General features: G+C 35.5%; 1 protein-coding gene and 1 pseudogene across 5 annotated transcripts in view; one reads left to right on the top strand and one right to left on the bottom strand.

Annotated features, from left to right (window-relative positions):
- Positions 1 to 14,524, bottom strand: part of LOC102006437 — a 16,441-nt pseudogene extending 1,917 nt beyond the window's left edge.
- Atg5 (autophagy related 5) overlaps positions 1 to 16,389 on the top strand; it is a 145,217-nt gene that overhangs the window by 67,188 nt on the left and 61,640 nt on the right. For all 5 annotated transcript variants that reach the window (XM_013510873.1, XM_013510876.1, XM_013510874.1 and 2 more), the window contains one exon: positions 14,670 to 14,764. In XM_013510873.1, the coding sequence (XP_013366327.1) occupies positions 14,670 to 14,764 (95 nt within the window). The remainder of the gene's footprint in view (positions 1 to 14,669; positions 14,765 to 16,389) is intronic.

Raw genomic sequence — 16,389 nt, 5'->3', positions numbered from 1 at the left:
TTTTTTTTGGTTTTTTTCTGGTACCAGGAATTGAACTCATGACCTTGCGCTTGCCAGGCAGGCACTGTGCCGCTGAGCTAAATCCCCAGCCCCGTGTCTTAAGTTCTTTGGGGTAGATACCTAGCAAAGGGGGATTGCTGGGTCATATGGAATTTCTAATTTCAGTTCTTTGAGAAATGTCCATAGTGATTTCCATAATGGTTGTACTAGTTTACATTCCTACCAGCAATGCAGGAGGGTTCCTTTTTCACCAACAGCCTTGCCAGCATTTGTTCTTGTTTGATTTCTTAATGATTGCCATTCTTTCTGGAGTAAGATGGAATCTTAGCATTGTTTTAATTTGCATTTCTTTAATGACCAGAGATGTTACATTTTTTTTCATATGTCTGTTGACCGTTTGTCTTTCTTCTGTGAAATGTCTGTTAATTTCTCTTGCAGACTGTATCTTTAATTTTAGGAGGTTAAATTTTTTTGAGTTCTTTGTATATTTTAGATATTAGTCCTCTGTCTGAGGAGTAACTGGCAAAGACTTTCTCCCATTCTGTAGGTTGTCTCTTCACTCTAATTGATTCTTTTGCAGTACAGAGGCTTTTTAGTCTGATGTAATCCCATTTGTTGGTTCTTGCTATTATTTCTTGTGTGGTTGAGGTTCTGTTTATAAAATCCTTTCTAAAAAAAAAAAAATCCTTTCTTACACCTACATCTTCAGGTGTTTTATCTATTTTATCTGTCAGTAGGCTTCATGTTTCTGTTGCAATGTTTAGATCTTTGATCCATTTTGATTTTAATTTGTATATGGTAAGAGATAAGGGTCCAGTTTCAAGCTTCTGCACACAGATAACCAGTTTGCCCAGCACCACTTATTGAGTAGGCTGTCTTTCCTGCAACATATGCTTTTGGCCCCCTATTTGAAGATCAGATAGCTGAACGTGTCTGGAGAAGTTTCTGTATCCTTAATTCTGTTACATTGATCCATTTTGTTCCAGTGCCATGTCGTTTTTATTACAATTGCTTTGTAGTATAGTTTGAAGTCAGGTATTGCTATGCCTCCTGCTTTGCTCTTGCTGGGAAAAATTGCTTTCACTATTCTGGGTCTCTTCTGGTTCCATGTAAATTTTAGGATTGCTATTTTAGATGTGTAAAGCATGCTGTTGGTATTTTGATTGGGACTTCATTGACTCTGTAAAGCAGTTTTAGGAGTATGACCATTTTAACAGTATTGATTCTGCCTATCCAGGATCAGAGGACATCTTTTCTTTTCTTTTTTTTTTTTAATTGAGACAAGGTCTAACTATTTAGTTCAGGCTGGCCTTGAGCTCATTATGTAGCCTAGCCTGGCCTCAAACTCACGGCGATCCTCCTGCCTCAGCCTTCCAAGTGCTGAGGTTACAGGCATGCACCACCTTGCCTGGCTCATCTTTCTGATGTCCTTTTCAATCTCCTTTTTTGGAGTACTGTAGTTTTCTTTGTAGAGGTCTTTCCCTCCCTTGGTTAGATTAATTCCTAGATATTTCATTTTTCTTGAAGCTACTGGGAGTGGTATTATTTTTAAAATTTCCTTTTCAACTCATTCATTGTTATCATACACAAATGCTAGTGATTTTTGTGTGTTGATCTTGTAACATGCTGTATTGGTGAAGTTCTTTATTAATTCGAACAGGTTTTTGATGGAGTTCTTTGAGTCTTCTATGTAGAGTATCATGTCATTTGCAAATACTGATAAGTTGAGGTCCTCCCTTGATATACAGTATGTATCCTTTTTGTTTCTTTCTGTTGCCTAATTTCTCTGGCTAATATTTCAAGTATTATTTTGAGTAGAAGAGGTGTTAATGGACATCCTTGTTGTGTTCCTGATTTTAAAAGGAATGCTTTTAGTTTTTCCCCATTTAGTATGATGATTTAATTTGTCATATATAGCTTTTATCATATTCAGGTATGGTCCTTCTACACCTGTTTTTTTCAGGGTTCTTGTCATGAAGGGGTATTGTATTTTGTCAAAAGCCTTTTCTGCATCCATTGATATGATCATATGGTTGTTTTGTTTTTTTTTTTTGTTTTTGAGACAGGGTCTTGCTGTGTAGTTCAGGCTGGCCTTGAACTTACTAGGTAGCCCAGCATGGCCTAGAACTCACATAGATCCTTCTGCCTCAACCTCTCAAGTGCTGGAATTACAGACATGCACCACCACACCGGCAATCATAAGGTTTTTGACCTTGCTTCTGTTTATATGATGTATTACATTTATTGACTTACATGTGTTGAACCATCCTTACATCTCTGGGATGAAACCTACTTGATCATGATGTATGATCTTTTTGATAATGTACTGCATTCTGTTTGCTAATGTCTTGTTGAGGACTTTTGCATCTATGTTCACTAAGGAGATTGACGTATAGTTTTCTTGGTGAGTCTTCATCGTGTTTTTGGGATCAGGGTGGTACTGGCTTCTATAAATGAGTTTGGGCACACTCCATCCATTTCAGTTTCTCGGAAGAGTTTGAGGAATATTGCTGATATAACAATCTAAAAGGTTTTGTAGAATTCAGCAATGAGTCCATCAAGTTCTGGGTTTCTTTTATTTGGTAGATTCTTTATTACTGTGTCATTTTCATTGCTTTTGTTGGGTTGCTAAGCTTTTTTATGTCTTCCGTTAGTTTTGGTAGCTTGTATATATCTAGGAACCTGTCTGTTTCTTCAAAACTTGCTAATTTATTGGAATATAATTTTTCAAAGTGGTTACTATCTTCTGGATTGCCACAGTGTCTGTAGTGATTTCACCTTTTTCATTTCTTATTTTATTGATGTCTTTTCTCTCTTTCTCTATGAGTCTGGCTAAGGGGTTATCTATTTTATTTACTCTTTCGAAGAACCAGCTCTTGCATTTGTTGATTTTTTTTTTTAACTATTTCTTAAATCAATTTCATTGATTTCTGCTGTCTTTATAATTTCTGTCCTTAACATTTGCTGTCTTTATACTTTTCCTGCTTAATTTCAGTTTGGAATAACTATTGTTGTTTCTCCAAGTATCTTAACATTTCCCATAAGGTTGTCTATTTGGTTTGCTTTGTTTTCCCAATGTAAGCATTGATCATGATGAATTTTCCTTGCAGAACTGCTTTTGTTGCATCCCAGAGGTTTCCACAAGTTATATAGTCCTTTTCATTAACTTCCAGAAATTTTTAAATTTTTGATTTTTTTTCTCTTACTCATTGGTTGTTTAGGAATATATTGTTAATTTTCCAGGAGCTTTTGCCTTTTCTGAAATTTCTTCTGTCATTGATTTCTATTTTCATTGCTTAATGGTCTGATAGTGCAAAAGGGGTAATTTCTATTCTTTTATATTTACTTAAGCAGGCTTTGTGGACTAGTATGTGATCTGAAAGGTACCATGTGCTGCTGAAAAGAATGTATACTCTATTATAGAGGGATGGAATACTCTGTATAGCCATTAAATCCATGTGTTCATGGGTGTAGTTCAGCTCTGAAATTTCTTTATTGGTTTTTTTAGCTGATCTGTCTCTGTGAAAGTAAGGTGTTAAAATCTGCTGCTATGATTGTGTTAGTGTTTTTAATTGAAGGAGGTTTTTTAAAAATTTTTTTAATTGCAGCAGTTTTTGTCTTTTGAAGATACGTGTTCCAGTATTTGATGCAAATATGTTTATCAGTGTTACCTTGTTGGACTGTTCCCTTAACTAGAATGTAGTGATGTTCTTTGTCTGTTCTAATGTTTTAGCTTGAAGTTTACTATGTCTGATACTAGAATTTCTTCCTCTGCTTGTTTTCAGGATTTTGTGCATGAAATATTTTTTCCATCTTTTAATGTTTTAATGTATTAATATTTTTTTGGATTAGATAAGTTTCTTGAATGCAGAATATTGTTGGATTCTGCTTTTTAATTAGTTGGATTTGCTTTTGAACAGTTCAGGCTGTTAACACTGAAAGATATTAGCGAAATGTTCTGAGACAGAATACCTGACACCCAGAATTAAGGAAGGAAGGGTTTATTTAGCTCATAGTTTGTGGAGGTTTCAGTCCATACTGGGCTGGCTGCAAGGCAGGGTGGCACATGGCAGAGTGCAACAGTTCATGGCAGCAAAAGACAGCAAAAGCAGCAGGAACAAAAGGAAGAAGCAGTGGCAAGCAGCATCTTTCCCTCGCTTACATTGTATGCAAACTACCTACCCAAGGGCGGATGTAGCACTCATACCCATAATTCCAACACTGGACCATGAATCAGTCATAAACTCTAGAAGCCCTCCCCATGACTGCATGAGGCTTTGGGAGGGACATTCAGACACAAACCATAGCAGATGTGTTGGTTATTGATTGACTGATTGATTGATTGATTGAGAGAGACAGGGTTTTGCTCTGCAGTTCAGGCTGGCCTTTAGCTCACTTTGTAGCCCAGGCTGGTCTCGAACTCACAACAATCCTCCTGCCTCAGCCTCCTGAGTGCTGGGATTACAGGCGTGTGCCACCATGCCCAGTGGGTTTTTGTTGTTGTTGTTTTTTTTTTTTGGTTTTTCTCCGGTACCGGGAACCGAACTCACGACCTTGCGCTTGCCAGGCAGGCGCTTTTGCCGCTGAGCTAAATCCCCAGCCCCTGCCCAGTGGGTTTTTTTTGTTTTTTTTTTTTTTTTTTTTTTTTTTTTTTTTTTTCCATTAACCTCACTAGTTTCCTCTGTTTTTAGCTGTAAAATTTGTTGTTTCTGTCAAGAATATTCTTAAATATCTTCTCTAGAGCTGATTTAGCACTCATATCTTGTGAGCTGGCCTTTTTAATGGAAATACCTTATTTCTCTTTTTAAGGATAGCTTTGCTGGGTAAGTCAGTCTGAGTTGGAAGTTACTTGCTCTTAGAGCTTGAACTACTTCACTTCAAGTGCTTTTGGCCTCTGAGTTTGTGTTGAGAATCTGCCATGATTTTAATTGGCTTACCTTTATATTTTTTTGTTGTTGTTGTTTTTAGCTAGCTCCTTTGAAAATTCTGTTTTGTTTTTTTTTTTTTTTTCTGGATATATGGTAATTTAATAAGGATATGCCTTGGTAAGCTGTGGTGATAATGAATTCTGGCTGTCAAAACTCTGTATAGTAATGGTATTTCCTGAACCAAAGAAATCAGTGACAGTTATTTGTTGCCTACTGCATGCCTTTCCTTCCTTCTAGAGGAAACTAGAATATTAAAAAACCCTTTTAGATGAAATCACATTTAAGTCTAATAAAACAATACCAGAATTTTAATTAGCATTCAGAGAAGTGCAAGATTTTCCAAAAATTGGAAGAGTAGGATAAAGATACAATTAAAAAAGAGTGTGGACTAAACAAGTTTGCTAATCTAAGGTACAAATGTGTTTAGTGATTGCTGGCTTCCCAGTGGCTGTTTACTTAAGCATTTTTTCCCGCTGGGACCCTTTAGAATCCAGAATGTCCTTGAGTTCTACAAGTTCTTTTATATTTAGCTTATTTCTGTCTTTCCCATTATTAAAGGGATAACAAAATATCCCAAGCAGTATTTCTAATTGGAGTTAATTTCCAAAGTTCTTGTAAATTTCAAATTACCATTTCACATTCAAAATGTCAAGAGTTTGGCTTTCTTAATCTAGCCTTGTTTTCCTTTATAACTCCTTAGGTTTTGTTCTACAGGTATATTAACTTGTATTTAGTTTTATGTATTTTAAAGTTGGTGGGGTTTTTTTGGTAGGATTTTAAAACACTATAAGCACAGTGCACATACTTTCCAAAAAATAAAAAGCTTTAATATTTACCCAGCTAGACCAGTGGTGGTGAGCCTATGGCACCTGTACCACAGTGGGCTGTTCATTACCATTGGAACCTCTGAGTGTCACTGTCACAGATCTAGATGATAAAGAAGGAGCTCCAGGGGAAAGACAGGAGTATAGGAAATGGGAAGAGATGGGAGATAACTTCATAAGCTTGTATTAAAAGGAGAGACTTTACGTATAATAGAAGTCCCCCCAGTGTTTTTATTTTTTAGGTGTTTCAACCAAAACAATATATGGTAAGGAATCCAGTTATTTGAGTTCTAAATAAACAATACAAGAAATATTGGTAGGGTAATTCAAGTTTTAATGACTTTTTTCTCATTTTTACTATTAGGATTCTTGAAAATCCTAATTGAATTTTTGTACCTTATAGGATATATTACATTTATTACATGTTACTAAAGGTTACTTTGTACGTTTTTTGTTTTTAACAACTAAATTCTGAGCTAATATAAAAGTGATTGCTAATATAATGAGAGCCCACAGGTCTTTCCTGTTTCTCATTCTAGCATCTTTTGGTGTTTTGGAGCAGCCTAAACTTCTGATATGTGTTTAATACCTGCCCGTCTTCTGTGCTATCTGGGGAAGTGGAGTGGGGGCAGGACTGGGGAGGAACTCAGCCATCAGACACTGGTAGTACAATATAAGAACTGATCAGACCTATTAGAAATTGTGATAATTTTCTGTAGCAATTTGGGTTTCTCCAAATACATATTAAGTGAAGGAGAAAGCCTACCATGTAATTGTTTTATTAATTTACTCTCTGCAACTCTTAGTACTCAATTAGGTGTATAATAGTTTGATGGATTTCACTCTACATGTATCCTGTAAGTTAAGTTTGTCTTGTTCTTTTTAGGTTCTGTTTTATTCTTTAATCTTCCATGGGATTATATCATATGAGTTATTTGCAAATTGAGAATGTCTTTTAAAGGCCTGTTTTTTCCAGGTAACCATGAGATTAAATAGGGTATATATAGAACAGAATTTATCTGGCGGTTATTACAATTATTAAATTTCTTTGCTATCTAGGCTACGTAGTTCTACATACATTATCTCCTGATTTGCTGCAGGAATTAGATAAATATTATCTACTTTGTAAGTGAGGAAATGAGGTTAACTAAGGAGTGGGACCAGGAATTTGAACCTAGATCTCTGATTCTAAAGTGAATGTATTTTCCATTACATCTGGAGGTTGTTAAATCTGGCTACATATTAGAGTTATCTGGGGAATTTTCAAAAGTACATATGCCAGGGAATCAGATACTATAATTGAGAAGGGTCCTGTATATTAGTATTTTTAAAAGTCCTCAGTTAGGGGCTGGAGGTTTAGCTCAGCGGCACGGTGCCTGCCCGGCAAGCGCAAGGTCATGAATTCGATCCCTGGTACTGGGAAAAATAAATAAATAAATAAAAAATAAAAGTCCTCATTTAATCCTAGTTAGCAGCTGTATATATACTCCATGTCCGTGTCCAGTGCCCACTGGTGATATCGTATTTGAAAGCACTTGTTTGTCAGTAATCGTCAGTAGTGTTTTCTAATTTACTTGTTCTCACTGGAAGCCTAAGTGATATTTATATTGGGATAAAGAGAGAATTCTCACAGTAACACACTTCACAAAGATTTGTTGTGACTGTAATGGGCTTTTTCCCTGTGGGTGTTGCAAATATTAAATAGATTTTTGTTTTTGTCTTAGGACATTACGGTGCTTTTTGAGTGAAGTGAAAATGAATTTGATTGCTTGTTCAATATACTTCTGGCTTTCTGAACCTTAGAAAGTGATAAACTAGGTTAAGACAAAAAACGTTTTTTTTTTTTTCAATTTACAGTAGTTCTGAAAAATAGTACAGCAGATTACTGGTTGTAAGTCTATAAATAGTTTAAATAGGAATACAATTAGCTGATTAGTCCTGGCGTACCACATTGCTCCAGCTCTGTAAATATCCTTTTGGCCATCAAGGTACTTTAAGGGTTGTTTTACAGATTAAGGGAAAATGCAAGTATAATTGTCATTTAAAAATTTTTTTTAATCTGCGCACATAGAACAACAATAATTTCTTTACATTATGAAAATTTTGATTTTTGAATCTTTTATGTTAATAAAATTGAAATAAACTTGTTAATTGGTTAGAATACAGTAGTTGAATTTTGCCTGCTTCAAGATAATGACCGTTCCTGGGATTGACTTGTGGAATACATGTAGTAAAGATATCCTAATTTGTAGGTATGGTTTTTTTGGCTGATGTAAAACTAAAATTTACTGATTACTGTTTTTAAAATTTTATGTAAGATTAGTGTTAGCTTTCTAGCAATAGTTTTAAATTATTTACAGTTTTCATAGGAAATAGTTTTTATTGACTTCATTTATAAACCTGTGGTGTAATAAAGTATGAGTTGTAACTGTTTATCTTTGCAGATTAACAAGAAATCTTTTTCCTCCTGCATCGTGATTATTTCTTCTCCCTATACATACAATAACCATATATTACTTACAATAAAAATTACGTTTTTTTGAACCTGGGGCCTTTACATTGAGCTACATTACCAGGCTTTTTGTTTTCAGTCTCACATTAAGTCACTAAGTTGTCACATGCTGGGCTTGAACTTGTAGTCCTCCTCCCTCAGCCTCATGGGGTGCTGGCATTATAGGTGTGCATGACTATCCCTTGCTTGTTTTTTTCTGGATATGTGTGTGGCCCTAGGGATCAAACCCAGAGCCTTGCCTATGATAGGTAAGTGGTACACCACAGAATTACATTCATAACCCTCTCCTAATATTGTAGGATATATAAGGAAACAGAAGGGTCAGGGAGAAGCACTTATTTGGTGTTAAGGGTAGTAGAGGTGGAACTTAGCTAGCTTTGCGCAAACTGGAAGCCTCCTCAAATGTTAGCTTAAGTGTGCTTGTACCACTATTCCTGTCCCTACAGTATTCCATGATGTGACTGGAGAAAAATGCAGTTGAAATTAATAGAAAGTAAATGGCAACTGATTGATACTCAAAGAATGAGAAGATAGAACCTAGAAGAGTTGGAGGAAGCAAAGGAGGTCCTAAAGAGCTTAGAGTATTATAGAACATTGTAGAGGGGTTGTGTTATGGCTCTTAACTCTCCCTTCCATAGCTAGCAAAGATTGTTCACTTGTGTAACTTCTGTAGGCAATATTCACGTATAATTTGATGATTCTGGGTCCCAAGTTAGGCCAAACACTCCAACAGTCCTGCAGTGATTTGGTTTGGGCAGAACCACTTATGATCTCGAAGCTCAGCATCTTCTCTTGTAGCCCAAATATAATGGTAATAGCAAACAGTTAATGTAGTGCTGTGTATGTGTTAACTTTTTTCCTTCAATAATTTAATGAATATGCAGTTATTATCTTCACTTTATGGATGAAGAAACTGAAGCACAGTTTTAAAAATGCCTTGCCAAGTCAGTAGTTTATACAGCTATTAAATAACAAAGGTGGGAATTACACCCAAGTACTGCGACCCCTTAGTGTCTGATTTTCCACTAGCCATGAAACATTTACAGTTCTCTCTTTTTCTTGTCCCCATTTACCTAGTTAGATATCATTTGGTTATTCATTTATTAACAAATTTCTCAATATGTACTTGTGCCTTGAACTTTCTAGGGTGAAGATACTGAAGACAAAACGCTTTGCTTTTGTGCAATTTATATTTTAGCTGAGATAGAGGTACAAAAAATAATTAAACATATAAGTACATTGATTTCAAGCAATGGTAAGTACTTAGAAGAAAACAGCGCTGGTCTAGGGAATGATTGGAGAGTTGGGTTAGTTTGGTGGGGAGTATGAGGGAAGTCTGAGGACGAAACATTTGTGTTTGAATCATGACAAGGAAGTGTCACAGTGAACATAAGAGAAGTGGAGATTCCAAGTTGCTGAAACTGAGATAAGGACAAGTTTGATACTTTTTTGGGAAGAAATAAATAGCATGAGTTGGAGTTTAGAAAGTGGTATTAACTTAGTAAAGTTAGTAAATAGTGAGACCTAAGAATGCTATGTGGAGTAATAGCATTCCAAATGGGTGGGAAGAGGCTATTAGGAAACTGCTTTCTGTGGGGGAGACACTTTATTACGTTCAGTATTTGTTGAATACTGACAGCATTTGTTTTCTTCTGGCAGAGAGTAGTCTACCCCAGTTTGTAGGCAACAAAAGAGTACAGTGGATTGTTTGGTTTTTGTGTTGAAATTATTCTTAGACTTACTGTATTGTTAAAAGGCGTCATACCAGATTGCTCTTTATGGACCACTAGAGATATGTTTGAAAATTTTATTACTGATATGAATTGATTTATGTTTAAAAAGAGCATTCTGTGTGGAGAGGACAAACATGTTTAAAAAGAGCATGCTGTGTGGAGAGGACAAACATAGAAGGACAGTGACCAATGAGGAGGCTCTTGAGATGAGAAATGGTACTGATTACCATGAAAGTGGTAGCAACGAGCACAGAAGAAATTGGACTCTAAATGTATTTTGATTCCTCTTCTTGATGTCCATTTTCCTAGACTGTAGTTCTTATTTTTAGGGCAAAGGAGTAAATGTCTTCTCTCAGTTTATTCTCAGACGGCAATAGTATATGTCAAAATTTTCCTGTAGTTCAGTTTTTATTTTCCTTTTCCTTCTCTCAAGCCACAAATTCCTCTGGGTACAATCCTGCTGCCGAGATGCACTTATGTACAGGATTAATGATTAACCTTCACCAGTCCTGGCACTCCTCAGCCTTGATGCAGAGGCCAGCCACTACTCCTGCTATTTCTGTGTCAATAATGAATTTCAGGGGCTTTGGGCACTTTCACGGATACTTTGGTTAGGAGTTCCCCACCAGGTATATCCCAGTTACTTTTTATCTCATGCAGTACAGGTCCTTTCTGGCTTAAATATACGTGTGTGGATATAGCTTTATTGAGCAGCATCTGAGCACTGATAGATGAGCTTAGGGAGAGGGAATGCTCCTTGTTCTTACTTTAGCCCAACCACCCTGGAAGATACACTTCTCCTAATTTGATGACTCAGAAGACAAATGAATTTGAAGATACAGATCGTTTGACACCTGCTTTTTGCAGTCTGACAGAAATTACTATATGTTCCTTTTTTCCCCTCCTATTTTGCCTTACAAGACTATGTAACATTAGTTTTGAAGAAATTAATTCAAATAGTTCTATATTTAAAAATGTTTTCTGATACATATCTTGAAACTCTCTGGTTAAAACACTACATGTAGTACTGATCTGAATAATACTAGTAATCTAAAATTTCATGAAGAGTATGTTCCTTTCTGTAGTGATTTTTTTTTCTATCTAGCCATTTGCTTTTCTTCTCAAAGAACATTTTTTAGTCTGTCTTAAATATCCTGTCATAGTGACATTTATTTGGGATGTTCTACCTTTGTCTTTGGCACTGTGAATGTTAAAGACCAGGAAGTGGATAGTGTGTGCATTGGAAGCAGTCTCAACCCCTTCCTGTTATATGAGGGTCCAGCAGCTGAATTGAGCTTTTGTAGCTCAACCTGAATAACGCTGCATGTCCTCCATGTCTCCTGTGGAGGATTTTAGTTATGTTACTTCTAGCATAAGATTGAAAATTATTTTGCCTGCAGTTCTTTCCTCCCGTAAAGTTTAAGTGAAAGAATAGGTAAATCCTTTAAAAGTTGCCATTGTTTTGTCATATCAGGAACAAATTTAAGTAACTTTAACTCTTAGACTTGAAGATAGTTAATTAATTTTCATTGTGCTTGAGGATCAAACTCAGGTACTAATGTGTGCGAGACAAGCACTCTACACTGAGTTATACTCCCAGGGTGGATTTTTAAAAATTTATAAGAGCAACATAAAAGCTCAATACAGAACACAGGAAAAATTGGTAGCCACCAGTGTTTTTGAAAAATTCTTATTTTTGATCTCTTTCAAAAAAAAATAGATGGAAGTTTTTCTATGTAACAGTCCTTCCATTTTATGATCCTTGATTTATTACTCTTCTTAAATATTACATTTTTAAGAGCAGAATAGTTTATCATGTATCTAGTAGTTCTGGCAGGAAGTATATTTTTTCTTTCTTTCTCAAGAGTGAGTTGGAGGCCACCTGAGGTATGTAGTGAGTTCAAGGCCAGCCTGAACTACAGAGTGAACCCCTGTCTCAAGCTCTCTCATCTTCCATAAGGCTAAGTGGCTTCTAGGTGTTTTTCCTACTTAGTACATTTTTGTGTTTTGGAGTTAGAAGCATATAAATTTGAAAATTGCTGAAATTGATCTACATATATCATATAGATATATAACAAATATATAATTACATACAGTTTAAAATATGAATAGCCAAAGATCATTTTGCTTGTTACTTACAGATATTGTCCTTGATTGCTAATAAAAAAATTGCTAATTTTATGACTAAATTGTAATTAGTAGCATAGTTCAAAACTTAAACTATTGCTGAAAAAGAGGTTAATATGTCCTTGACTCATAAATATATAGGGTGATAGTAAATCATCATTTCTTCTGCATTAATTTATTTATTGTGGTGCTGAGAATTGAACTCAGGACCTTGCATATGTTTAGCAGTCTTGCTACTACTCAGCTACATGCACAGCCCTTTAGTTTTTCTTAATTACTGATGAAAGTATAGAAGAGATACTAATATTACAAAATCCTCTGTGAAAGATGCTTGATTATATGCTGTTACACCATTGATTTTATGTCTGTGTCTTTTCTGTTAATAACATTTACCTATAAAAGTTATTATTGGTTAGAGTGCTTTTAATATTGCTTAGATACCAATTTCATATAGGCAGGTAACATGAGAAGATTAAAAGTAATATTAATTAATAGATTCTTCATTTTGTCTTTCTTCCCTTTAAACATGGTTTAATCTGTATAAGTCCATTCGGGACATAGAATCCACACAGTGAGTTGAACAAGGTAAAGTTTTTATAAAGAATTACCAAACTCTGATAAGAGTGGTTATAAATAAGACAATAAAGGACAGATGTACAGGAGGCCCTTCTCCAAGTCTGAGGTTTAGACCTCTTTAGGGAAGGCATAGTTCAACCCACCAAATTAGAGGTCACTGTCTTGTCCAGGCTGGAGTCTATAGTCTGTCGGCAGTGAGGGTGATGTGGTATAGAGAGGGTGTGGGGGTCCACATGTAAAGTTGCAGACTAGAAGCCCTTCTGGGCCTCACATGTACTCATCCAGACGGGAAGCCTTGGGAGTGCGAGTCTGTGTTGAAAGGGCATATTATTAGGCAGGGCCAAGGTTGCAAGGGTGCTTCTGGGCGTGTGGCTGGGCTAGCATTCCACTTAATGTCCTTACCCCAGCTCCACGGATCACCATGCTGCAGATGGAAACTGCAGAAGAGCCCTCCGTTTCACACTTCGCTGTGAAATCTTAATATGGTTACCACTGGTTTAAAGGATTTGTGTCCATAAAACACTGCATTTATTGAAGAGCAAACATGGAGCTGAGGGTTATTGCATAAATAATGGCCACAGTATTGTTCTTTTTTCATTCACCTACTTTTTGCAATTACCTTTTTACTAATTACCTTTCTGAACCTTTTATTTTTCATCATTGTTTTCCTTTCTTTAACACTGTTGACATTTTGGCTCAGGATAATTGTTTTGGGGAGCTGTTCTATGTATGCATTGTAGCATTGTTCACAGCATTCCTGGCCTAAGTCTACTAAATCCTAGTCACAGACTAGGATTTGGCAACCAAAAACCTCTCTAGATATCACCATATTTTCCTGGGGAAGCAAAGTCTTGCCTGGTTGAGAAGTTTTGCTTTAGCCTATGTTGCTTTTCTGTTAGCATTGATACAAATTTCTGTTTGGGGGTTTGCTTATGTTTTTTAACTAGTTCAACTTTATTATTTTTTTTTAGTTCAACTTTAATAAAAGAGCCATTAAGTAAAAGATTATTTTTAGAAGAGACATTGGAAACAAATCTAAGTCTTTTATTGTATTTGTTTGTGAATTAAGTTGGAATTTTCAGTAGATTTTATTTCTAGTCACCTTACTATTTAGCTACAGGTTAATTGGTTAGAAACCAATTTTTTAAGAAGAAACACTATGTTCTGTATTCATTCTTTGATTCAAGAGTGTATGCTATGCATGCACCATGCTAGGTGATAGAGATTAAATGACAAGGCAGTGAGTAAAATTCTGAAGTAAATGTGAAGAACCATTTTAGTTAGCTGCCACATTCTTTTTTGATACCTGATGGTAGAAACTTAAAAAGTGTTTAAAGAATAATTGTTTTGTGTATGATTGAACCATGTCAGAAGAGCTACTTTTTATTTATTTATTTATTTATTTATTTATTTATTTATTTATTTATTTATTTTTTGTAGGTAGTGATCCATCACTGAGCTATGTCACCATCACTTTTTATTTGTTTATTTTTTTAAAAAAGTGTTGGTAATTTGCCCAGGGTGGGCTTAAACTTGTGATCCTCCTGCCTCAGCCTCACAAGCAGCCAAGATTGTGGCTATGTACTACTGCTCTTTGTTATTAAGGTAGAGTTTTGAGACGGTTGTGGACTTCGAATTTGATGTCCCAGATTCTGGTCCTCATTCTGAATAATATGTAACAACTTTGGCTGCATCTTGTAAAATTCCCTCTCCTGTCGGTTCTAATACAGTACGGGCAAACTCCCGGGTTGGAGTTGAAGATGGGAGTAGGAAAGGCTTGAAGCCTGTCACGTTGCAAAATAGTACTGGTATAAGTAAAAGCATCTCAGCTGAGTGTGGTGGCACGTGACTGTAATCCCAGCACTTTAGAGGTTGAAGTAAGAGAGGACCATGAGTTAGGTCTCCCTAAAAAATTTTCATGTCTTATTATCATGTTCCTTTTAATAACAAGTAATTTATATCATTTCAGACAGATTTGACCAATTTTGGGCCATCAATCGGAAACTCATGGAATATCCTGCAGAAGAAAATGGATTTCGTTATATCCCTTTTAGAATATATCAGGTAGGAAGTAATGTTTTGAAAAATAACCATGTGTGAAAGCCTCAGACATCGTACTTGTTAAAGCATTCTTGCGCCAAACTCTTTAAGTTTGCATCATTAACAGTATTAGGATTTCTCAAATCTGTAGCTTTCACTCACAATTAAACCAGAGATGTCATTGAAATTTTTAACTCATGTACAGTTCCTTTTCATTATGTGTAGCTTCTGTATTTGCAGATTCACTTATGTACCACAGTTATTTGCAACCTGTAAGTCAGTACTTGGAGCATTTTTGTGTCTGTCACAGATGTGAGAGTGGTAAAAATTTCATTTGCCTGATGCACATCCCCAGCTGAAACTGAACAAAGTAACATTTTGCCTTCATGTTTCACCTCACACACTGTAAATAAGCATCTGTTTCATAATCTGTTGAGTGCCATGTGTTATTTCTATTTTTTGTGCTTTTTTAGCTGATGAAGTTTGCTTTTCAAAATAGACCCCCGGGGATGGTGCTATTTTTAAACAGAAATAGACATACAGCAAGATCACTTATTGATCAGGTCATGAACATGTTTTGAGGAAGCATTCAGCATGTGAATTTTTGTTAACATTGTAAAGTCATTTATGATTCATGAACCTTATTTTCTTACAAAGTGAGCTCCATAGAAACATACTATAAGGCATTCCCATGCCTACCAAAGAATCTTATGTGTGGAATTTAGTTGAACAAACTTGGAAGACATTTCCAAAACAAGGGTTCCAGAATTCTTTTGAGACTTGTATCTCCCAGCATTTATGTGGATTGTTCAGTTCTGGCATTATATACTTAACACTATAGTAGTTACTTTATTATTGATATGTTAAGCTCCTATAAGGAAAGTCTATTATATTATTCCTTAATGATGAGATTATTGTCAGCATAATGGTGTACTTTTACAGAGGAGAGGTCTTCCTTTTTGATTTACCATTTGTTCTGCTACAAAATTGTCAGTCTATGTCTCCAGAGGACAGAATGACCAAGAAAATGTATGTGTATGGACAAAATGGTTTCTGTAAAATTCTTTAATTAGTTAGAAAGGGGGAAGGTAGAAAATTCTCAATTTGCTTGACAAAGCCTGGCTGCCAGATGGGGATTCTCTTAGAGTGGAACTTCCTGCCTAATCTTCACTGTGCCAGGGTAGTGGGCATTTTCTTCTTAAAAAGAAAAAGAGCCTGAGGACTTCATTGACTCTCAGTTAAACTATACATCTTTGTTTTTGATTTTACACCCTTTCCATTTTGGTTCTTCTTTATTGAATTTCAGTAAAATTCCAGAAGCATAATATGTAAGTGAATGTAAAAATTTAAGAGTTCTATTTTTTGCCAGTTTATCATTTCCTGGCTTTCTCAGTTTTGCATTTTTGAATTTCTGTTTATCTATGACCAAAGATAGGACCTTGCTTTCCTTTTTTCTAGTTCTGTAATCTAAAGGTATTTCTTTTACTAACTTTTGATTAGTTTGTATGGTTGTGATAGGCTGTTTATTAATTGTGGCCTTTACTTATGCAACATTTTGATTAATTAGCACCTGTTTTTTTTTTTTAATACAACTATATATAAGTAACTGTACTGAGACTCTAAATTAGTAAGAAGATTTAAAGAAAACC

The sequence above is a fragment of the Chinchilla lanigera genome, unplaced genomic scaffold, assembly GCF_000276665.1.
Source record: "Chinchilla lanigera isolate Chin_1 unplaced genomic scaffold, ChiLan1.0 scaffold00010, whole genome shotgun sequence".
NCBI classification, from domain to species: Eukaryota; Metazoa; Chordata; class Mammalia; order Rodentia; family Chinchillidae; genus Chinchilla; species Chinchilla lanigera.
This window is presented reverse-complemented; position numbering and strand designations above follow the sequence as displayed.